We start from the raw sequence: 24,276 nt of genomic DNA on the forward strand, positions 1-24,276 counted from the left end.
CTTTGGCAGCTGACAGGAACACCCTACAGGAGGTCAATGTAGTTTGTGATTTATTTTCACGAGTATGACGTTTCTGAAAATAAAAGGGGGGAAAATCCATGTTGCCATGGAAATGTATAAACAACATGACATGGCGAAGTAATATTTTCAGTGATGAGTCAGCCGTGCTGTAATGCTGATTTGAGCACGTTCTAAATGTCTTATTGACCAATCAGATTGCTTGGTCGGAACTACTTGTTGTATAATATGTGTTCAAACACTGACTGATAAAAACAATGTGTTCACATGACAACAATCAGCTGTTTGTGGCCATGTGATCAATGTGTTCAGTGGAGACTAAACCCTGGGTTTTGACTCACAGGGAGCAGGTTTATATTCTATTACAGTGACGGTCAAAGGCTTCAATGTGGCTGCTTACAACCACCTGTAACTGTCCTCAGCTCTAGTTTACAATAGACAGAGGGTGACACAGATTCATTTACCTCTAGTTATGCATTAATTATCATGTAGACCAGCACATCAGAAGATTAGGTTCACTACAGGAGAACCGAGAACCAGCAATAAGCAACAAGTAGCAGAGGTAGAAGACACAGGAACAACAGGTAAGTTTGACATTTTTTTATTTATTTATTTAAAGGTTTAAGGATCAGGGACATTGCACATTAATAAAAACATTTAAACAAATGTAAACATGCCAGAATTAGCCGAAAGGCTATTTTGCATCTGTTGTCCCTGGACTGATGTTAAAAGTCACCCTAAAAGAAAATGTGTTATTGTCAATTTGTGTGAGCAAAGCAGAAGAAACTGCACACAACAGCAGAGACACTCATCCTCCCTCTGCATTAGTTGTTTCTCCAACTGTAGCTTTTTAAATCAGAATCAATGTTTACAGTCTGATGTGAGTGCACACAAGGGTTTTAGAGATTATTTTACAGGCTGCACCTTTAGAGGCCATGAGCAGAAAAAGTGTGAAAACCACTGCAGACAACAGCGCCTGCAGGTCGGTGAACAGCGCGATGGGCACGTGAACTCTGTGTGAACAGTGAATCTGTTTAAAATGTGTTTTTCTCCTCAGTGACGCTGGCGGCTCAGAGACTTTTAGCTTGGTGATATTAGGCCTCGTCCTTCATCAGCAGCTGAGTAAAAGTCACCGTGGTTTTTGTCCTGTAATAATCGACGCTTCCATCTTTAAAGGAAGAGGAAGAAGTTTACAAGAATCACTGAGAAGAGTTTAAAAAATCAACTGATAAGATGTGAGTGAGAAACAGAGACAGACATGTAGAGACTGAACTGTCTGTTCAACAGTGAGAAGGTTTCTGTGACAGGAGGAGACTCTGCTTCACTCAACACAGATGCACTGAGGAATCAGACGACCAGAGTCCAAACCCAGGATAGAGAGGTTGAGTGAAGGTGGTGTTGAAGGTGTAGAGGTGGATCAGTGAGTCAGAGGAGACTGTGTAGAAGGACAGAGAGCCAGCAGGACAGTCCACATACACTGCTACTCTGTTAGAGACAGAGGAGGAGGAGGAGGAGGAGGAGGCGGAGGAGGAGGAGGAGATACGTGTCTCTCTGCTATTGTGACAGATATAGTAACGACCACCAGAGCAGCTCAGACTCCAGGACTGATCGTTCCCTCCAAACATACAGTTTCTACTGTCTCCTTTCCTGCTGATTCCTCTGTAACTCACTGATATATAAACCTCTCCGCTCCACTCGACCTCCCAGTAGCAGCGACCAGTCAGACCAGTTGAACACAGCAGCTGAGACCAACAGTCAAATCTGTCTGGATGATCAGGATATGACTGCAGCTCCATCACCCATGTCGCCTTCCTGTTGTTGTCAGACAGTTTGATCCATCTGCTCACTGTGTTTGTGTCGATTGTGAGTGGACAGGAATCTGATGGAGAGAACAAGACACAGCTGCAGTTATTGATCATGTGATCAGTTATTGACAGTTTGATGAAGACTCATGAGGTCAGTGATGTGACAGTGTGAAGATGGTTGAATGTGCTGCTCAAAGTCAAAACAGACTTACACTTCCTCAGACCTGGTGTCAACCATGGGACTCCAGCAGGCTCCACCCTGAAAGGAGGAGGGGGGGTCAGAGCAGCACCTTCTCTGTCAGCATGCACACATGGACATTACATGGCTCTCACACACACACTGTTTTATCACTGTGTTCACATGGAGGCTGGTATGTCTGGATGAACACTGAGCACAGAGAAGAAGGAGCTGGAGTCTTTATCTAGTGATGATACAGAGCAGGAGGAGACCAGGAGGAAACACTTCATCATGTCTTTTCTCCATGTCATGTCACTGCAGTGTGAGACACACACTTTCACTCTCTGACTCTCAAGCTGCACAAACACACGTCACAGCAAAGAAGATGAAGACACAACAGGTGGAGCTGACCAGTCCAGATATCCCACAATGCACCAAGAAAGGAGGAGGAGGAGGAGGAGGAGGAGGAGGAGAAGAAGAAGAAGAAGAAGAAGAAGAAGAAGAAGAAGAAGAAGAAGAAGAAGAAGAAGAAGAAGAAGAAGAAGAAGAAGAAGAAGAAGAAGAAGAAGAAGAAGAAGAAGAAGAAGTTTAGTTTAGTTCCACACAGTGAGTTTAATGAGAAACACTGAGTGTGAACACAACTTGTGTTTGTCTGAAGAAAACTCCACAGGAAGCTGAAGAATGAGGCTGTGAGCAGGTTTCCACAGGAGCCACAGCAGCAGTGAGTGGATGAAGGAGCTCTAATAGAAACCATCTGATCACAGTGACAGGACGGATCAGGATCTCATGATCAATGACTCTGTTCTTCTCTGCTCTTCACACAGATCAGCTGCAACACACTGACTCACTGAGATCAGTCACATCATGTGGAATAAAGCAGCCGTCCTCAGGACCAGTCCTGAGCTCCATCAGACCTGTCCACACATTTTGACTGGACTTGAAGTCACATCTCATCAGGACAAGATCAGGATCTCAGAGAGACTGAGCTGATTATTGATCATCAATATCTGACCAGACAGAGACATGATGGTGCCGCCTGGTTTCTGTCTCTTATTTCCTCCTTGGTTGGAGACGCTGGGAGACAAATGTCTCTGAGCAGTGGACATGCTTTGATTCTTGTTGCTGTGTTGTTATTAGTGTGTCCACACTCAACAGGTGTCTACAGTCTCTGGGACTGTTCAGGTCAAACACTCTGTTGGTTCAGGAGCAGCTCAACCAGCTGCAGCTGAAATGTTTCCTGATACACTCTGAAATAAAGTCTGATCCAAACATCTGGAGAGACTCAGAGCACAGCTGCCAACAGCTGCTTTCATCACTGACATATCTTCTCCTGAATATGACACAGTGAGTCATGATGAGACACTGAAGTCATCATGAGGAGAAACTCCTGATCCCAGTAGTTCATCACTGTGACTGATGAAAGCTGCACAGCTCATGTTTGAAACACTCTGAGATTTTGGCTTCAGTATAAACTGTGTTGGGACGAGTGAGACTGTGACAGAGGACGTCAGTGGAGTGGGCGGAGCTTCACTGTGGCCTACACCACCTCTGGATATGGTCTGAGTGATGGGATCTGATGTCATCAATTCATGGATCACCTGAGACAGATGTTAATACCAGGTATGACCAGGTGTGAACGGGGCCCTAGAAAATGTTCCAGCTCCTCCTCCTCTATCAGACAGTGTGTGTGGCTGCAGCAGCCTCTCCATACCTGAGAGAGTCCAGTCTCCAGTCTGGATCCTCCAGTCCAGCAGACAGCAGCTTCACTCCTGAGACTCCTGGATGGTTGTAGCTCAGGTCCAGCTCTCTCAGATGAGAGGGGTTGGAGCTCAGAGCTGAGGCCAGAGAAGCACAGCCTTCCTCTGTGACCAGACATCCTGACAGACTGAACACACACAACAACACACAGGAAACCTCTGTCAACACCTGCTGCTGTGTTCAAGTGGCATCAGATAAACAGCTGGATGGATCCTCACCTGAGAGTCTCCAGTTTACAGTGTGGACTCTCCAGTCCACCAGACAGCAGCTTCACTCCTGAGTCCTGCAGGTTGTTGTTACTCAGGTCCAGGTGTCTCAGACTAGAGGACTGGGAGCTGAGGACTGAGGACAGAACTTCACAGCTTCTTTCTGAGAGGTTACAGCTGCTCAGTCTGAAGAGGAATTCAAGGATAAACACTCACATACTCAATATAAAGTAAATAACAGTAAATAACAACATTGCAACATAAACCTGAGAGTTTACAGTGTTTCTTACTCAACATGTTCCAGTTTGTATAAATAGATTCATAGATGATTATACACTGTGATCTCTTAATCATCTTTGTACATTCATATTTGTTTTGTTGTTTGTATACAGTCAGTGTTAAAATCACAGACTCCACCCTGCCTGCATCACCAGTCACACCTAACCACACACCCTAAGGTGCTATAACCCTGCCCTCTGACCTTTGACCCTCCCATTTCAGACATGGCTGCTGGGCGGAGTGATCACAAGAATGTAGTTCCGGCTACCCATGCCTCGAGAACAACTCCATCTCTTAATGTTACATTATCATTTCTTTTTCTTTTCAGGAGAAGACAGATATTAAATGTCAGTTAAGCTGTATGCAGGAATGAGAGGCAGCTCATTGTCTAGTACAGCATAGCACCTAAAAGTGCATGAGGACGAGTCATAATGCAAAATGGAGTAGCTTCAGTTACATTATTATTTAATAGTGTGGTGAATGTGCAAGTCAAAACTTGTCCACCAGAGCATTTTGGAGTTGTTGGATTGTGTACTATGGCTATAGGAATTGTGGCAATAGGCGAATCTGCCAAAATGTTGAACTATCCCTTTAAACTTACTGTGATATGTCCTGTTCATAAAAGGGTTAGTGTGGGTGCATTTAAAAGAAAATTATTATGGACCAAAGTGATAATGCACCGGCACATGCTCTGTTCCAACGACACAGTCTGTCACAATCTGTCGGCATCTTGTTCGCTTGGTGTTTTTCGTTTCAGAACTCCATCCAAGGAAAAGAGGCAGGCGAAGAGGTGTACACACCAGGCTTAGGAAGCGTCCCTTCAGACCCCTCTTCCCTCCTTCGTAAACAAAACGGATCTACTGCACGCCAAATGCCGGTTGGAGTAGGCCTTCAGAGATGCATGCATCATCACCCTGACAGAAACCTGGCTCGATGGGGATGTCTTGGACTCAGAAGTCAGTCTCAACAACTTTTCCATCTTACGAGCTGACAGGACCAGCCAGTCTGGCAAGAACAGAGGTGTTGGAGTCTGCATCTTCGTAAATAAGCAGTAGGCCTGGGCTATAAACCGAAAATTTACCAATACCGATATTTACAACGATAACAACGTCATTCTGCCCATGTCGGTATAGTCTGTGTTTTTAAAAAAGGGAAATAAAAGTTGTTTTTGTCTCTTTTGGCTGTGTATAGGTAGGCTATGGTGGTGGTGGCTGTGTCTGCAGTGCCCCCCCCGCCTGTTTGGTCTTTTGCTCTGTTTTGTTGTGCACGTCGGGGACGTTTCTGGGTGGAGAGCGAGAAAGTTGTGTTTTCTCTCCAGCCAATGACGGAGCTCTGGTTTCAGGTGAAGCTACGTGCAGCAGAATAGGAGGCTCGGGGCTGCTAGCGGCACTAGCTGTTTCTGATGCTGCTGAGTGCTAGCACGACTCTCTCTCTTTCAGCAGCAGTAGTCAGGACCGCTAAGAAAAAGAGTCTGAGTGAAGCACTGGAACCGTGGACCGATTCCTGACCGTCACCGACAACTAAAGCCTCACCTGGTAACAAGTATTAGGGCTGCTGTAGTGAGCTAGCTCTATGCTAACTTTGGCTAGCAGTAGCGGTTAGCATCCACCGCTAACACCCGCTTTGCACAGAATACTCCGGTATTTTGTTGCGTCTCTGACGTAATTCCAGAGAGGCTGCTGTATGTGCGGCTCTGCGACACGCTCATACAGAGGGAGCAGACGTTGGAGCAGCGTTGCCTCTGCTCACAAAATGCAGAATCGCAAGTGTAGCTGTACCAGGGGCGGACTGGACTACAATAAACAACAACTAGAAAATTTCCTCTGGGGAAATTTTGAAAGGGCCACGGGAGCTACAGCCGGTTTTGTCTCTGTCAATATGGGAATCAAACCCACGATCTTAAGGTCAAGACAGAGCTAATCAGACAGACACATGATCATCTTTCTATAAGCACTGATATGGAGGAGCTGTAATCATATTAGGTTACCTGTGTGTTTGTGTGTGTGTGTGTAATCACATGAAGTTACCTGTGTGCGTTAGAGTGTGGGAAAGGAATGCGCGCTTATACGCGCATTTGTATGTTACCTGTGTGTTTTGATGTGTGTGTGTGTGTGTGTGTAACTGTAATCACATGAAGCTGGTTCTAGAGTCTGTGTGTGTGTGTGTGTGTGTGTGTGTGTGTGTGTGTGTGTGTGTGTGTGTGTGTGTGTGTGACTGACTTGACACATGTTATGAGCTGCATCCTGTGTCAGTCTGATTTAGCTGTGTGTCTGTGTTTACAAACATTTAAACGAGCTGTCCAAGGCAGGAATTGAACCCACAACTTCAGGACTGGTAACCTGACACACTAACCAGAGTTACAATGAGCTTTATACTATGAGGAATCAAGGACTGTCCAATGGCAGCTGAATAGTTGGAATCAAAAGTCAAGCAGTGATGTGACATGACTGAGGCAGGAATTGAACCCATGACCTCATGATTACTAAACCTTCACTCTGCCGCTTCGCCACAGAGAGCACACACAGAAGAATGTTCTCTTTTTTTTAAGTATATTTTTTGGCGTTTTTGCCTTTTTTTATTTAATAGTGCATAGTGAGATAGACAGGAAAGGGGGAGGCAGAGACAGGGGGAATGACATGCAGGAAAGGTCTGCCCGACGCAGGACTCGAACCGGGGACTCCTGCGTTGAGGACTGTAGCCTCTACATGGGGCCAACAAGAATGTTCTCATGGATTGTAATGTGATGCTGTGCTGCAAACGGTGGCACTAGCAATTAATGAGTCTCTTAACGACCACCTGTAACCAATTGAAGGTGGGGGAGGAGAGCAGAATTCAACATTACATAACAAGAATGCTTCACTTGGATTCGAACCAGTGACCTTGGGGTTGGAAAGCAGCCACCTTACCCACTGGACTACAGCAATAGCTGCAGAAAATCGAGGTTGACAACAGAGTTGTGGAGAAGAGAGGTTGAGACTTTGATGAATATGAGATTTTTCAATGATGCTTAAAAAAAGAGAAAAGAGTAGAAATGAGCCACAATAAGTAAGTAGAGGACATTTTTGTGACTTGTGACTACAGTATTTTTTGATGAAATCAAACAAAGTATAATGCCCATTCCAGTGAATTACAAAGTTGAGCTCCTTCTACTTTGCTGTGAAAAAAACTGCATTGGGGTAAAAAAAAATATTTTAAATTATTCTCTAAATCTCTTTGCATCTCTTTGCACTTGCAGATTGTTAGCCAGAAGACAGGTGTGGCTACAAACTAGAAGGACTAGAAGAAGACCGTAAAAAGGCGGAAAGTAGTAAGAATATAAAAAGAGAATAAAGAAAATGGGTGAAGAGAAGAACAATAGTGTGAATGCTGAACAGCATTTCCTAACGGAAAATGTGTGTGAATGCTGAAAGCCATTGCTGAACCATGCTGAATTAGCAGAATAAATTGACAAAGACATGCGGAATGGCATACAAGAAACATGTCCAAGGAAGGATTTGAACCCGCAACTTCATGAGTGCTAACCTAACACACTAACCATATGGCCACAGAGGTGTGACATGACTGAGGCAGGAATCGAACCTATGACCTCATGATCACTAAACCTTTACTCTGCCACTTGGCCACAGAGAGCACACTGCTTTTGAGACTGTTGTCATTCATTGTAATGTGATGATGTGCTGCAAACTGGTGCGAGTAATCAAGGAGATACACCTGTAACCAATTGAAGGCGGGGGAGGGGAGGTGAATTCTGCCAGTGAAGTCCCATAGTGGGCAGCGCAGGACAAGAAATGATGGATACAAATCATTCAAGAGCTTTGCGTTTCTCTGCTGATCCAGTGTATTAAAATCTTAGAGAAGTAGTATAAACAAGAAACATGTCCACAGCCCTGCACCTCATGATTGGCAACCTAGCAAACTAACCTCTCAACCACAGAGGGAGATAAAACAAGCAGAATTTTATACCGTGATAAATCAAACACTGTCCGATGCAGCTTTAGTTTACACAGTTTAAACAAGGAGCAAGTTATCAGAAATCAACAGAGGAAGACTGGGGGAATGATTCACTAACAAAATGGTCAGGGCTGGATTTGAACTTGCAATCTTCAGTACATCAGCCCAGTGATCTAACCACTTCACCATAGTTACATTCAGTGAGAGAAGGGTAAAAGAAATCCCTGTATAAGAGGCTCACTGACTTCTGCTTAAAAAAAAAGAATAGAGTAGAAATGAGCCACATCAAGTAAGTAGAGGACTTTTTTGTGACTTGTGACTATTTTTTGGTGAATTCAAACTAAGTATAATGCCCATTCCAGTGAATTACAAAGTTGGAATCAAAAGTCAAGCAATGATGTGAAATAGGCAGGAATTGAACCCATGACCTCATGATCACTAAACCTTTTCTCTGACGCTTCACCACAGAGAGCACACACATAAGTATGTTGTCATTGATTTTAATGTGATGGTGTGTTGCAAACGGTGGCAGTAACAATTAATGAGTCTCTTAACGAACACCTGTAACCAATTGAAGGTGGGGGAGGAGAGCAAGCCGCTACCTTACCCACTACACTACAAGAATAGAGTAGAAAAGAGCCACAACAAGTAATCGAGGTTGACAGAGTTGTGGAGAAGAGAGGTTGAGACTTTGATGAATATGAGATTTTGAAATGATGCTTAAAAAAAAGAGAAAAGAGTAGAAATGAGCCACAACAAGTAAGTAAGTATAATGCCCATTCCAGTGAATTACAAAGTTGAGCTTCTTCTCTTCTGCTGTGAAAAAAATGCATTGGGTTAATGGCAGAGAGAGAGCACCCAGGCTGCATTTAAATTTTTTTTTTTAAATTATTCTCTGAGTCTCTGTGCATTTTTGAAGGCATTGTGAGACAGAAGAGAAGTGTGGCTACAAACTATTTCCAAAATCATGAGTGTAGAATGTCATTTGTAGCTTTGCTGGCAGTTTCAGAAGAAAAGTTCCAGTCGCTTTTTTGGATCTCCTGCACTCTACGATGACGTCACCCACTCTGACCCAACCCCATACACACTCATTGAAAAGTGTGAGATTTGTCAGAAATCCTCATGTGCTTTTAAAGGATTTATCTCAAAAACGGTACAAGCTATGAAAAAGTTGTACACAGGTTGAATACATTAGAAGTTTGTCTACAGCTATGCTTAAGCTTTAGAGGCTGAAAGTAGTAAGACGATTAGGAGAGTTTGAAGACTGTTCCAATGCATTCTCTATGGGGGAAAACAAAATCTGAAATAGTTGAATATTGCAAAAAGTATGAATATTTGAAAAGAGAAAAGTCATTCCGATAATGTCCAGAAAAAGTTGCACGATTTGATGTATGAATTGTTTAAATAGCACAAAGTATGAAGGACTAGTTAAAGACCAAAAAAGGGAAGAAGAACTCAGAATAAGTTTAAACAAAATGGTGGAAAATAATATTTCCTCTGGGGAAATTTTGAAAGGGCCACGGGGCTACTGCCGGTTTTGCCATCTCTGTTAACATGGGAATCAAACCCACGATCTAAAGGTCAAGACAGAGCTGATCAGACAGACACATGATCATCTTTCTATAAGCACTGATATGGAGGAGCTGTAATCACATTAGGTTAACTGTGTGTGCGTGTGTGTGTGTGTGTGTGTAAGCACATGAAGTTACCTGCGTGTGTGTGTGTGTGTAATCACATGAAGTTACCTGTGTGTGTTAGAGTGTGTGAGAGGAGTGCGCGCAATCGCGCGCATTTGTATGTTACCTGTGTGTTTTGATGTGTGTGTGTGTCTTTAACTGTAATCACATGAAGCTGGTTCTAGAGTCTGTGTGTGTGTGTGTGTGTGTGTGCGTGTGTGACTGACTTACAAACATTTAAACAAGCGCCAGAGGCCTGTACCACGAAGCAGGATTACTGTTTTAGCGAGGTAACTTCAGGGTTAACCCTGGCTTTCCGGTACCATGAGGCTGGATTCATTCTTACCGAGGTGAGTTACCATGGTAACTTACTCTGAACGGCAAACCTGCTCCGGGTCAGGGTAGCTTTCAGGATTGAACTGAATCTAGTAAAATGCTCCACCCACCAACCAATCACCTGTATGGGAATAATGACACGTGTCCTCTCACCGGTAACCAGAGCCCAGATAGTGAGAAGAGCGTTATGGCTGTAATGTTTTATGATATACAGTGTGCCCTTATTTTGAAATCCTTGTACCGGGGTTACTGTTAACACGGAGACGGAAATAAAAGTAGCGAAGCTCCAGACAGAGTTGCGGTGATTGTATCCACTTTATGATACATTATGAAAACACATGTTTATCACAACAACGGATTTTCCGGGACAGATCAAATCCGTTGGATTATCACGCTGATTATCTGAGAGGTAGGCTGGCGGTTCTCACAGCCCGGACTTCTGCCAATAGTTTTTTTTTTTTTTTTGAGGGTGTGTGTGTGTGTGAAAATATATAGTATATCACTGATTCTTGAGAGTCGGGACAAAACATGTCCCACATAGAAAAGTCTTATTTACAGTCTATTTTTCAAGCTTGTTTGTAGCGGAAGCTCCTCTTCCCGGTTCGTCAAATTTGGACGAACCAGGGTCTGTCCTCTTCCCAGTTAGTCCAAATTTGACGAACCAGGAAGAGGAGCTCCGAGAAGCTTCCGCTACAAAACAAGCTTGAAATATAGACTTATTTAATTTTTTTCGGGACAATTTCGCATTTCGGGGCTTCAATACAAGACGGACATTACATACGAGCAGCATGGAGGTATTTGGATGTTTTTTGGTGCGTCTTTTTGTTACGAAGACAGTTGGTATCCATTTGCAACCGTTATATGGACATGCACTGCTATGCCGAGACCCCCTGTAACTCAGAGAAGCCACGGAGGACTATGAAACATCTCCCAGCCCTTAGTTGACATGAGGGTGAGTAGATAATGAGTGAAATTTCAATTTTGGGTTAACTATCCCTTTAAGGCCAAACTCAAATACAAAGAAAGACTGGAGCAGGAGTTCAGCAGCATGAACAAAAGACAAGCCTTCCATAAAGTAAAGACTCTCACCGGTCAGACTCATTCCACTATCACTGACCACACCATCTTTGCTGCCACCCTGACATGTCAGAAGGCCATCAAATCTGGAGGAGCTTGAGAGATTTCCCAAAGAAGAATGGGCTGGGATTTGACAGGAGACGTGTCAGAGACTTGTGGAGGGAGGGGGGGTGATTCGGTGAACGACTCATTTTGAGGAACTGATTCTAGTGATTCGGTACAGTCAAAAGAACTGCCGATCACTAAAACAAATGACTGTTTGCTGTTATCCAGCAAAAAGGATACTCAACTGACTATTTGCATCAGGGGGGGTAGGTTTTGGGTTTTGTGAAATAATTTTGTTTCTGAGTTCAAATTAAATGAATGCAAGTATACAAAATGCAACTATGATGTTTGAAAACACGTTAAAAATGTTTTGCTCTATTTGACAGCATGTGGGAAATATTTACAAAAAAGTGAAATTTTCATAGGGGGGCTAATAATTTCGTCCTCAACTGTATGTGTTTCAGCTCGCTTTTTTATTGGCTACATTCAATTTCACGTGACATTCCGCGGGGTCGGTGACTTGCGATTGTCGGTTTCCCCCACAAATGATCGAAAACGGTCACGATCGTAGGGGCAGATGATCGTAAATATTGAGCATGTTTAATATTTACGCTTGTCGGCTCCGACCGTTTTCAGAGTCGATTGTCGGGATAATTTGACTCTTAACACACCTCACACCACGGGATAATCTCTTAGGATTATATCATAAAATAATCAGGCGATTTTTGTCCTTGGTTGGAAGGGGGAAAATCGGGGCAAAATTTCAGGGGAAGATCTGCCAGATTATCTTTATGTGTGTACCAGGCTTTAAACTGACTGAATTAACTATTTGAGTTAAAGTTTGGACGTCAAGGATTAATATTTCAATTGAAGGGAATGTTTATTTAATTTACAAAGTGAAATGAAATGTTTTAGCTTTTTCCATTTTGTAATTAATTAATTTGATTGGCCAGCACATGGAAAAATGCAGTCTGAGATTGGGGCAACTTCAATCAAATTAAAAACGTTGGTATGTTTGTGTTCATAGGTTCCAGACTGGTATCTCTTATTTAAAGAAGGTTGTCATGATAAACCAAATCATTTTCCATTCTGTAAAGAACCCCCTTGGAGAGTTTAATACTAAGCCCTTCAAAAGATTGCACGTTCCACCTGTACACATCACGTGATGTAAGACTGTCATAGAACCTGAGCAGTGTTCACTCTGGTGACAGTGAAAGTTTAATAATTTTAATTAATAATTTATAAACTGATTCATTCAGTTAAATGTTCACTGAAAATATGAGCATGTCCAATGAAGCACAGCCTTCCTCTGTGACCAGACATCCTGACAGACTGAACACACACACAACAACACACAGGAACCCTCTGTCAACACCTGCTGCTGTGTTCAAGTGTCATCAGATAAACAGCTGGGTGGATTTCTCACCTGAGAGTCTCCAGTCTACAGTGTGGACTCTCCAGTCCACCAGACAGCAGCTTCACTCCTGAGTCCTGCAGGTTGTTGTTACTCAGGTCCAGGTGTCTCAGACTAGAGGACTGGGAGCTGAGGACTGAGGACAGAGCTTCACAGCTTCTCTTAGAGAGGTCACAGCCGCTCAGTCTGAAGAGATGATCATGAGGAAATAAAGAAGAAAGGAATTTAATACATGTCCTGTTGAAAAGAGAGAAGTGTTTGTATATAATGATGAATAAATCCAACTATCTCTACACTTACAGAGCTTTGTTAGAGGCTTTGTCTTTGACCACTGGCAGCAGCCTCAGAAGAGCCTCCTCTGAAGCAGAGTATTTCTTCAGGTCAAACTCGTCCAGATCTTCTTCTGATGACAGTAAGATGAAGACCAGAGCCGACCACTGACCAGGAGACAGTTTATCTGTGGAGAGACGTCCTGATCTCAGGGACTGTTGGATCTCCTTCACTAGAGAACAATCATTTAGTTCATTCAGACAGTGGAACAGGTTGATGCTTTTCTCTGCAGAGGGAGTCTCTTCAATCTTCTTCTTGATGTACTGGACTGTTTCCTGATTGGCCACTGAGTCACTTCCTGTCTGTGTGATCAGACCTCGTAGGAGATTCTGATTGGTCTTCAGTGAAAGACCCAGGAGGAAGCGGAGGAACAAGTCCAGGTGTCCATTTGGACTCTGTAAGGCCTTGTCCACAGCGCTCTGGTAGAAGTTTGTCTCTGCAGATTTGACTCCTGTTGTTTCAGTCTTCTTGGATGTTGTTTGTTGTTGTGACATCAGGTTGAGTCCAGAGTTGATGATGATCAGATGGACATGAAGAGCAGCCAGAAACTCCTGAACACTCAGATGGACGAAGCAGAACACCTTGTCCTGGTACAGGCCTCTCTCCTCTTTAAAGATCTGTGTGAACACTCCTGAGTACACTGAGGCTGCTGTGATATCGATGCCACACTCTGTCAGGTCTGATTCATAGAAGATCAGGTTTCCTTTCTGCAGCTGCTCAAAAGCCAGTTTTCCCAGAGACTTGATCATCTTCCTGCTCCCTGGACTCCAGTGTGGATCTGTCTCAGCTCCTCCATCATACTTGACCTTCTTCAGTTTTAGATGAACCACCAGGAAGTGGATGTACATCTCAGTCAGGGTCTTGGGCAGCTCTCCTCCCTCTCTGGTCTTCAACAGCTCCTCCAGAACTGTAGCAGTGATCCAGCAGAAGACTGGGATGTGGCACATGATGTGGAGGCTTCGTGATGTCTTGATGTGGGAGATGATCTTTATGGCCTGCTGCTCATCTCTGAACCTCTTCCTGAAGTACTCCTCCTTCTGTGGGTCAGTGAACCCTCTGACCTCTGTCACCATGTCAACACAGTAAGGAGGGATCTGATTGGCTGCTGCAGGTCGTGTGGTTATCCAGAGGCAAGCAGAGGGAAGCAGGTTCCCCCTGATGAGGTTGGTCAGCAGCACGTTGACTGAGGTGGACTCTGTCACATCAGTCAGGATCTCAGTGTTGTGGAAGTCCAGAGGAAGTCGACACTCGTCCAGACCGTCAAAGATGAAGACGACCTGGAACTGATCAAACCTGCAGATTCCTGCTTCTTTGGTTCCAGAGAAGAAGTGATGAACAAGTTCCACCAAGCTGAACTTTTCCTCTTTCAGCACATTCAGCTCTCTGAAGGTGAAGGGAAACGTGAAGTGTATGTCCTGGTTGTTTTTGTCTTCAGCCCAGTCCAGAGTGAATTTCTGTGTTAAGACTGTTTTCCCAATGCCAGCCACTCCCTTTGTCATCACTGTTCTGATTGGTTGGTCTCTTCCAGGTGGGGCTTTAAAGATGTCTTCTTGTCTGATGGTTGTTTCTGGTCTGTCTGGTTTCCTGGACACTGTTTCAATCTGTCTGACCTCATGTTCATCATTGACCTCTCCAGTCCCTCCCTCTGTGATGTAGAGCTCTGTGTAGATCTGGTTCAGAAGGGTTGGGTTTCCTGCTTTAGAGATCCACTCAAACACACACTGGAACTTCTTCTTCAGGACAGATTTGAGTTTACGTACACAAACTGGAGCAGCATGTCCTGAATGAAAATACAAGGAATAAGATCAATAAGAAAATATAAAATTTCAATTTCTCTAAATAACAACTATGTGAACATGTTTCCCTCCATGTGTTGATATCAGTGAACATCTCATTTGTCCATCATGTTGAATCTTTAGAGAAATCCTCTTACTGCTCTGCAGACGCTCAGCCAGCTCCTCCTGCTTCATCTTCCTCAGGAAGTTCACTGTGATCTTCACTAATGCCTCTCTGCTGCTCCTCCTCTGCTCTTCATCCTCACTGTCCAATACCTCCACATCCTTCCTCTGACTCCCTGAGCATTCTGGGTAATCTGAACTCAGAGCCTTGTGGATCTTCTTCAGCTCGTTCTTGACAAAAGTGACCATGTTCTCCTCCAGCAGCTGGAACAGAAACTCTATGAGTGACAGCATCAAACTAAAACCATGGAGCCAAACATCAGATCCATGTTGGACAGACTGACAATCCACTGGTGTCAAAGTGCAGCATGGAGATGATTGTGAACACAACAGATGTAACAGCAGCTGTTGGACATGTCCTCACCATAAATATGGAGTCCAGGTGTGTTTGATGCTGCTGGGCAGACTGACCACTGGGAACCTCTGAGCTCTCCTGGTCCACTCTGTGGAGGAATCAGTGTCAAGTCAACATCAGGACAGAGAGATAATACAAGATGGACTTTATATGAGGAAGTTCACAACAGACAGAGACACTTTGATTTAAGACCTGGTCCAACAACACGTCGTACAAACAGGTTCTTTTCTACAATAACCTGAGTCTGAGTGTCAGTTACAGCTTACATCTGATCAACTGATCCATGTCCTCCTTTAAAGTTAATGAGAAAGTCCTTTGAGTCGTCGCTCTTTAAAGACAGACAGCTGGGTTCAGGAGAGTCTGGTCTCTGCTGCTGGATTCTGAAACAACAACACAACTAATGTGAAAATAGTTTTAAGTTTTCAAAACAATTAGCCGATCACATTTTATGATTTATTTATTTATTCACTTATTTTACTGTTTTTCCAAGAAACTTCATTTTTAAGATTTTCATCAAGTGCACTTATCCAGTCTGAGCATACTATTTGTGTGGCGGTCTGGGAAAACCCGTCGGATGTCGCGGACGTTCGATTGTGGCAAATAGCCAAAATAGGTGGAAAAGTACTATTTCCATGATTTTGATATTTTGTGTGATTCTGGTACTCTGAACTCTCTACTACATCGTGGTGAATAAATATTTTAAGAAAACAAAACGGAAAGTACTTATTTTTATGTTTTTGTGGCGAGTGAAGCGTTTCATTTTCACCTGAGACACAGAACAGCTGATCTGCAGCAGCAGCGCTAGAGGAGACAGGTCCGTTGTTGTTGTTGAGGTAACATTCAAGGACCCTCGGAAAGCAGAGAATCCCATGATTCAGATGCTTTTTTACAGCTCGTCTTTATCATAAACGGCTGTTGGTGTTTTGTAAAACTTGTGCAAGTGCCGATGATGAGTTTGTTTTAGCGCCGATGCTACGTTCTGTTTAGCATTGATGCTACGTTCGGATTAGCATCGATGCTACACTAGGTTAGCGTCTGTTCCCGTACCACGTGATTACACGCACCCTATGCAGTCCCTTCTTGTCATACAGGCACCATTCAAGGACCCTCGGAAAGCAGAAAATCACACGATTCAGATACAGTTTACAGCTAATCTCTATCATAAACGGTTCAGAAGTTGTTTAATGTTTTGTAAAACACTCGTCTTTAGAGGGTTAAAACAGCAACGTTCTAGTTAAAGCCATTTTTCTCACTTTTCAGTTTTTTGGTCATAATAGATTAAAATGCCCATAACTTTTGATCTGAAAGGGCTATCTCAGTCATTCAAACAGTTATGAATGGCTGAAAACGTCTAGTTTATGGAAATATCAAAAAATGAAAATGTCAAAATCCCACCATGTGAAGGGTTTTCCCAGGCCACCACACATGTAATAGGGGTTTATTTTCCATAATTAAATAACAGAACTTGATTTGTTTCCATTTTTCTGTAGATAAAAGCAGTAAACTATGATAATGAAGGATTTTTAGAGTAGACACAAGTCTTGTGTATTGGCGTATTATTCCACGTTTTGATAGGTCATATAGTTTTTGATAAATACCTGATCAATGACCATGATCATTTTTGGAGAAATTTTGAGATTATAATGGTTGTGTATTGCACAGAATGTTCGTGTCAGAGTGCGTGACATCATCGGGTAGAGTGGGAGAGATGCCAGAAAAATTCCAGATTTTTTCTCTTTCCACACTCGGCCCTGCCACAATTTACACTCTACACACATTATTTTTTTTTCCTAATATGTAGACAAACTTGTTCTGTGTCTCACAATGTGCTCAAAATATCAGAGAGATTTACAGAATTTGAATTATCAGCCTCTGAGTGCGGCCACGTCTGTCTCTGCTCCTCATTAGCTGCGTTTCCATTACAGATTTTCGCAAAATAAAAGCGATATTTCTGAAACTTCGAAAAAGTGCAATTGCCATTTGCGGGTGTTTCCATTGAAAAGTATTTTGCGAATGAGCTGTTATGCGTCTTGCGTTTCTTTGGTGACGACAGCGATCTCAGCTGCCGACAGCTGTTGCTGTTATTGTTTTTAACTTTGACGTAAACAGCGCTTGATTACTGAAAGGCAAAGCCCATGTGGCGCTGGCAGCGGCCACAAATAAGGACGCACTCACACGGGCCAGTTGTTCCGTGCTGAAGCTCTAATGCCCCCCCCCCCCTGTCCCCCGCTGGCCCGCACTCACACCACCTCCAACCCAAGCTGATCAAGCACGGTTGCCTCCGTTGATATAGAGGGATTAATTGTTTACCAACACAGCGGATGTGCGCTTTAACCTGACTGCAGAAAGAACGGAGCCTTTTAAACAACAGCGGTGATGAGGCGCTGACAACAATATAGGTGGTTGTGTCGACACCCGTACTGGTTTAGGTGACTTAAGGTGACATTTCGGCGCAGGAGGGAGTGGGAGCATGGATCTCCTTCAACCATGCACGGAAAAGGGGAATGATAGGAAAGGTTTTTCTAATGTATTGAGAAACAATGCCCAGGTCAGCAATGCATTACAATAAACATGTGGTTCATTTGTCCCCTCAAGTTACATAAACCAACACAGCGTGGACACACACAACTCCGCTGACGTGTAGAAAAGCGAAAAAAAGTGTTTCCATTACACTTTTGCGATACACGTTTGTATCGATACGTCTCAAAAACCACCTCATGAGAGCGTAAAAACTTTTTAGTGATATTTGAGAGTTTTTTCGAAATGTAGGTGTTTCCATTACCAGTTTTTAATTTCGATATTTAGGTTTTGCGCATTTCAAGGGGTAATGGAAACGCACCTATTGAGGGACGTAACTGCTGATGGGAGGCCATATAGATTCATATCAAAAGACCCGAACTATCCCTTTAACATCGACGTCGGACGCGAAATAGCCGCGGAGCGGAGCCAGTTTCCTTTTGGTGTCGTTAACCGATTGTGTCAGATGCGCCAGAGCGCGCACCTCTGTGCCAGGCTTGCGCCCTGCCGCGATTTGTGTTTATTCATCACAGAGCGCGCGAGAGATTAATACACACATTCACACAGGCTACACACACATACGGGCTACACATGATACACAGACACACAGCTGAGGGGCCGAGGCGCGGCACGGAGAAATGCGCATCTGGTGGCGTGCCCCCAGTGGGTGCTCAACCTGGTCAGTGGGTGCTCGTGCCCCGGAGCACCCACGGAATCGGCGCCTATTGCTTCATGTGATTACAGTTACAGACACACACACACACACACACACACACACACACACACACACACACACAGGTAACCTAATGTGGTTACAGCTCCTCCATATCAGTGCTTATAGAAAGATGATCATGTGTCTGATCAGCTCTGTCTTGACCTTGAGATCGTGGGTTTGATTCCCATGTTGACAGAGATGGCAAAACCGGCCGTAGCTCCCGTGGCCCTCTCAAACTTTCCCAGAGGAAATTTTCTAGTTTTGACTTAGTATCTCATAATTATGGCTTAGCTATCTCATAATTTTGACATAGTATCTCATAATTGTTTTTCATCAAGTGGCAGAAATGGGCTTCCATACATTTTTCATTGTGCTGTGCTCTTAAAATAAACTAACAAATACTCGAATCGAATTTAGGCTCTCAGGAAAATGGCCGCTTATCAGCTAATCATTAATCGATCAATAAGGTCTATCAACTAACTAGGGGTGTAATGGTACATGTATTTGTATTGAACCGATTCGGTACGGGGCGTTCGGTTCGGCACAGCGCTGAGAACGAGTGAATTTCGGTACTGAAGTTGTGTGTGTTTACAGTCCGCCTGCAGCTACACGTGCAGCCCGTTTACGTCGTGGCTATCGCTAATGCTACTGCTAATGCTACAGCTAATGCTACCGCTAGCGAGAAAACAGAGGCTTGAAGACCCTTCCTGCTTGTAGGAGGAGTGGAGGTGGGCTGTCCCTCTGTCCCTCTGTCTGTCTCTCTCTCTCTCTGTGTCTGTGTTGCGCACGAGCTCCAGCACCTGTGGATCTGCTGCAGATGCGCCAGGAGCAGGCGCATGTCGCTGCTGTGTTGACACTACGCACTGTGCCGTTGTGATGATCCGCGTTATTCATTCATTTATTTATTTATTTGCGGCCGAACGGTTGCATCGTCAGGCAGCCGTTGTGGCATTTGCCCACATTGCCCTATGGTCAGTCCGTCACTGGCTTCAACTGTTAGTGCTGCACTTTACATGTAAAAAAAAAAAAAAAAAAAAGTTGTGTGGGAAGTTTTTTTTAAATCATATTTTATATGTTTTGTTTATTTGTGAATATTTTATTCATTGCAAGGCTTATTTTATATGTTCTGTTATTTTGAGAATAATTTATTGAACTTATTAGGCAGCACTTTACAACAGTAGCCTATTAAATTTTTTTCATATTTTAATGGCTTAGTTTAGTTTAATTAAGTTTATTTGTATCAGGGACAATGTACCTACAACATAACATTAGTAGGTGAGTAAAATAATTACATTTGACTAAAACATGTAAATTTGGTTTAGAAAAATTCCTAATAAACAACAAGCAAATTTATGTTTTGCATTTTGTTCTCTTACTGTACCGGAAATTAACCGAACCGAGACCTCAAAACCGAGGTACGTACCGAACCGTGATTTTTGTGTATCGTTACACCCCTACAACTAACGATTAATGAATTAATCGATAATTTGCATCCCTAGTCTGAGTTATAACTCAGATTTGATGGAGAATCATTGAAATGTGACTCCACAGGAAGAACGTTCAACAGAAACTCAAAAGCTTTGAAATTTGGTTCTATCTTACGGGCGCATGACGTCTGTCCGACTACCCATTTCTCCGACCACCCATTTCTCCGACTCCGACCATACATTTCTTTATTTTTGCGTCCATCAGTCCGACCTCCCACTTCTCCGACTTCAGTAGCCCTAACCCTTAACCTTACCCTAAACCTAACCTCAACACTGTAGAATGGGTAGTCGGAGAAATGAGCCGTCGGACTTGTGGGCAGTCGGACTGACGTATGCTCCCCCTATCTTACATCTGATCAGCTGATCCATGTCCTCCTTTAAAGTTAATGAACCAGTCCTTTGACACGTCGCTCTTTAAAGACAGACAGCTGGGTTCAGGAGAGTCTGGTCTCTGCTGATGGATCCTGAAACAACAACACAACTGATAAATGTGCATGCTGGAGAAAAACTGATGAAAAATATCTTCAATCTTTTAATAAACACAACAACTGACTTTTAGAGAGAAAAGTCTTTCTGACTGTTTTAAATTCTGACCTTCCATCAACAGAACGACTGAAGTCAATGGGATGATCCATGGAGATGTTGCTCTTCATGGACACACAGCTGGATCCAGGTCCAGGTCCAGGTCCAGGTCCAGGTCCAGGTCCAGGTCCAGGTCCAGGTCCAGGTCCAGGTCCAGCAGACTGTGGCTTGTGCTGCTGCTTTGGCCTTGAACACAACACACACAGAGCTTTGAGTGTGAATAATGACGGAGCAGTGATCTGAGTCATGGACACTTAGAGATGCTCATCTGACCTTTGACCTGTGGTCTGGCTCTTGGTTTTAGAGGGAGGGGCTCCCTCCTCTCTGTCCTCACACTGATCCATGCTGCTGAGCTCACATCCACATCAGCTCACACACACTTTGTAGCTTCACCTGCAGAGGAAACACACATCATACATCTGCACAGCAGCTCACATGTCCATCATGTCTCCAGCTGCTCCTCCTCTGATTGGCTCTTCTCCTCTGCTTCATATCAGTGTCAGCTGAATGCAGTCACACAGCAGTGAGGAAGAGGAAGCTGCCATCAGCTGCTGTACTTCTACTATCAGTCCACTAGATGGCGTCATGAAGCTGCAGCCCAGCAACATGATCCATGGACCACTGTTTCCATCCACTGACACACACAAGGACTGAGATCCACTGAGTTGATGTGACACAGTCTCTGTGTGGACAGCGTCCCTGTAGAAAACCACTTCTTCACAACAGTATTAATGATTTGTGTCCAATAATCCATAACCCAGAGTGTTTGCTGTATGTAACCACAGACATGAATGGTGAGGACACAGAGACGTGTCCAGCTGCTCCTCTTCTCATTCATCCTAATGAGTCAGTGAGCTGATGGAACCTACAGAGTCACAGAACAAACATGCTGTGGTTTCATCTTTAATCGTGTGTTTCTGAGCTCATCAGGTGTTTTTAATCTACAACCTGTAGCTGGAAAGTAGCTTCACCTGTCAGGTACATGAGCTGCAGTACAAGCAGGAAGTAGCACAACAAGGAAATACTGGGTCTCATTCATGAAACGTTATCTGTGTGTAGATTTGCATATAAAAGCTCACTCTACTAAAACTCTACTCCGGATTCATGAACGGTGCGGGAAACTCAGATTTGATCATAAGCAAAGATCATGTGTAAGATCATGAATTCCAACCCATCATAAACTAACAACACGCCCCCGGTGATCAGCAATTAGCATAGATCTCCATACATGAATAGCCATATAAGGAGATCCTGACCACCATATTAGGAGGTAGGTGCATCCTGCTCACCTGCGGCCATGACGCAAACGAGGAAAGAGGGAGAGAGAGAAAAAAGAGAGATCACGGATCAAAGTCATTTTGGGTGAAGTGGAGTCCAGAAAAAATATTTAACTCTCTTCTGTTAGTAGTGGTGTGACTGGGACAGGTCAAAGGCTGGAGGGAAGAAACAGATGTAGTGAATTAAGTATCCTTGGTTTATTAAAGAACCGTTTAAGAAGTAAAGCCAGAATAGTTCGATATGAAACATGAAAAAAAAACACAACTCCAGAGCTACAGCAGCGACGGGAGGAGGAGGCTCTTCACAGCCTCAGCTGTAGAGGAACATGGTTGTATCAACACATGAAGTTATATAGGCAGGTTATATTGTTACAGAAGCACCAGCCGTCTGTCACAGCTCCATCCAAACCGGTGCCGACTGCGCTGCTGCGCAGGGTGAAGTGTGCGCCCACCGAGCGTGTACTGTAGCAACACAAAAAAGTTTTTTCCGGTTTTATATCAGATTATTATCATCATTAGATGGAGCCTTGACGTGTTTGTGCGTGTCCGATCCCTAAAACGTCTCTCTCTCCAAATATTTCGAATAGTTTGTCATGTTTAAATTCCGTGTTTCAAAGGCGTCGGCGTATTTTGAACATGAGAGAGAGTAATATGGATTAAAATTGTAATTTTCAACAGTGACAAGCAATATTTATTTGCATTCCTACATTTACACAAGCGCTACACACAGTCCGGAGCAGGTGTAGATTTTGTGAGTAGCTACGAAAAAATCAGCACTACTAAAAGATTGATGAATGCGGAAATCCACGTAAATTTGCGCTGCTCAGGGTTTACACACAAATCCGGTAAATGGTCTGTATTTACATAGCGCTTTACTATACCTGAACGATACCCAAAGCGCTTTACAGTACATCACATTCACACACTGATGACGGTAGCTGCCATGACCACGACCCATCAGGAGCAAGGTGGGTGCCCAAGGACACTACGGCAGAGAGAGCAGGATTCAAACCTCCAACCCTCTGATCATTGCCGCTCTACCACCTGAGCCACTGCCGGCCCGCAGAGTACAAGTACCTAACAACTGTACTGCACTAAATGTACTCAGTTACTGTGAAGAACCTGATGCTGAACATTGACCAACACAGGAAAATCAATCATCAATAAAGTCAGTTGAGTATTAATCAGACTAATGTTCATCAATAGACTGTAGTAGCTGTTGAAGCAGGAGCCTCAGCAGTGTTCACTGTCTTTCTGAACATCATCTAGAGCAGGGGTCGGCAACAGGCGGCCCGCGGGCCGAATGTGGCCCGCCGGACCTTCCAATGTGGCCCGCGACTGAGTTCTAATAGTCTAAGTACTGTATTTCTCGGTCTCTGTGCCTACGGCGCCTGTAAGTCAATGCGCTGGGACACGGAAACACGGGCCTTCGGCCCGTGTCTCTCCTAAAGTTTCCCACTGAGCTCTGCCTCGTTTGAAAGGTGAAGGAAGCCCGTGAAAGACGTCGCCTCTGAGATGTAGAATGTGTGTTATAGAAGAGAAACACACATGTCAGGACCAATGACTTGTATCATGAGAACAGACCTGATGGTCAGCCTCCTTTCATATTTAAACTGAAAATCACAGGGCATGTCTCAGGATACAAGCCAGCAGTGTAAAGTTCCAGCAGCATGATATGTAAATGATGATATGATGGGCTATGTCAAGATTTTTAATTTTATATCATACAAAACAAAACACCAAAGATGTGTATAAATAAAAAATGATGTGCACAAGAGAAATAAAAATATAAAATATAAACAACCAAATTATTAAGCAAAAAGGTGAATTTAAATTCAATCTAGGCCTATTTGAATGTCCGGCCCTCGGGGTGTCTGTTGAGAAAAATTCTGGCCCTTCGACAAATATAGTTGCCTACCCCTGATCTAGAGCCTTAAAAACCCTGTGAGCCCCTCAGCCCGCCACACTGAGTCCACATCAGTCCCAGGCGCGCTGGAAGTTGATTTCAGTGGGGGGGGCTGGGGGCTGCTACCTAAATAACGTAGGCTACGCGGCGGGGAGGGAGGGGGGGGGGGGGGGGGGGGGGGGGGGGGGGGGCGTGGGCGCGCTCTGGGTTCGCCTATACTGTATTGATATAGAAAATCAATAAACGGGACAGGAGACGAGATAGCTGCTTCACTTTATTCCTCCAGACCAAGAGACACACCTACACAACACTAGGGCTGTCAATCTTCCCCCCCAAATAAGTTTCAAATTCCAACCCCTCTAAATATTCAAATAGGCCTATATTAGAATTTTTCGGGGCACACTTT

At 43.9% G+C, this 24,276-nt stretch overlaps 1 protein-coding gene and 1 pseudogene across 2 annotated transcripts in view; both read right to left on the reverse strand.

The window, feature by feature from the left end:
- The window catches only part of LOC146976714 (protein NLRC3-like), a 59,216-nt gene extending 38,112 nt beyond the window's left edge, over positions 1-21,104 (reverse strand). The window contains exons 1-2 of the mRNA XM_085796607.1: positions 20,961-21,104; positions 20,700-20,873 (exon numbers count right to left, since the gene is read on the reverse strand). Coding sequence (XP_085652733.1) covers positions 20,700-20,873; positions 20,961-21,031 — 245 coding nt within the window. The 5' untranslated portion in view covers positions 21,032-21,104. The remainder of the gene's footprint in view (positions 1-20,699; positions 20,874-20,960) is intronic.
- On the reverse strand, positions 1,063-15,155 carry LOC146976715 (uncharacterized; annotated as a pseudogene). The gene is made up of 7 exons (XR_015037413.1): positions 15,125-15,155; positions 13,073-14,110; positions 5,906-5,985; positions 3,978-4,151; positions 3,713-3,886; positions 2,036-2,082; positions 1,063-1,897 (listed from the first exon to the last, which is right to left on the reverse strand). The product of XR_015037413.1 is annotated as an uncharacterized LOC146976715 (transcript).
- Positions 21,105-24,276: the final 3,172 nt, after the last annotated feature.

The sequence above is a fragment of the Trachurus japonicus genome, chromosome 13 (genome assembly GCF_045865225.1).
Source record: "Trachurus japonicus isolate A0001 chromosome 13, Traja_1.0".
Classification (NCBI taxonomy): domain Eukaryota; kingdom Metazoa; phylum Chordata; class Actinopteri; order Carangiformes; family Carangidae; genus Trachurus; species Trachurus japonicus.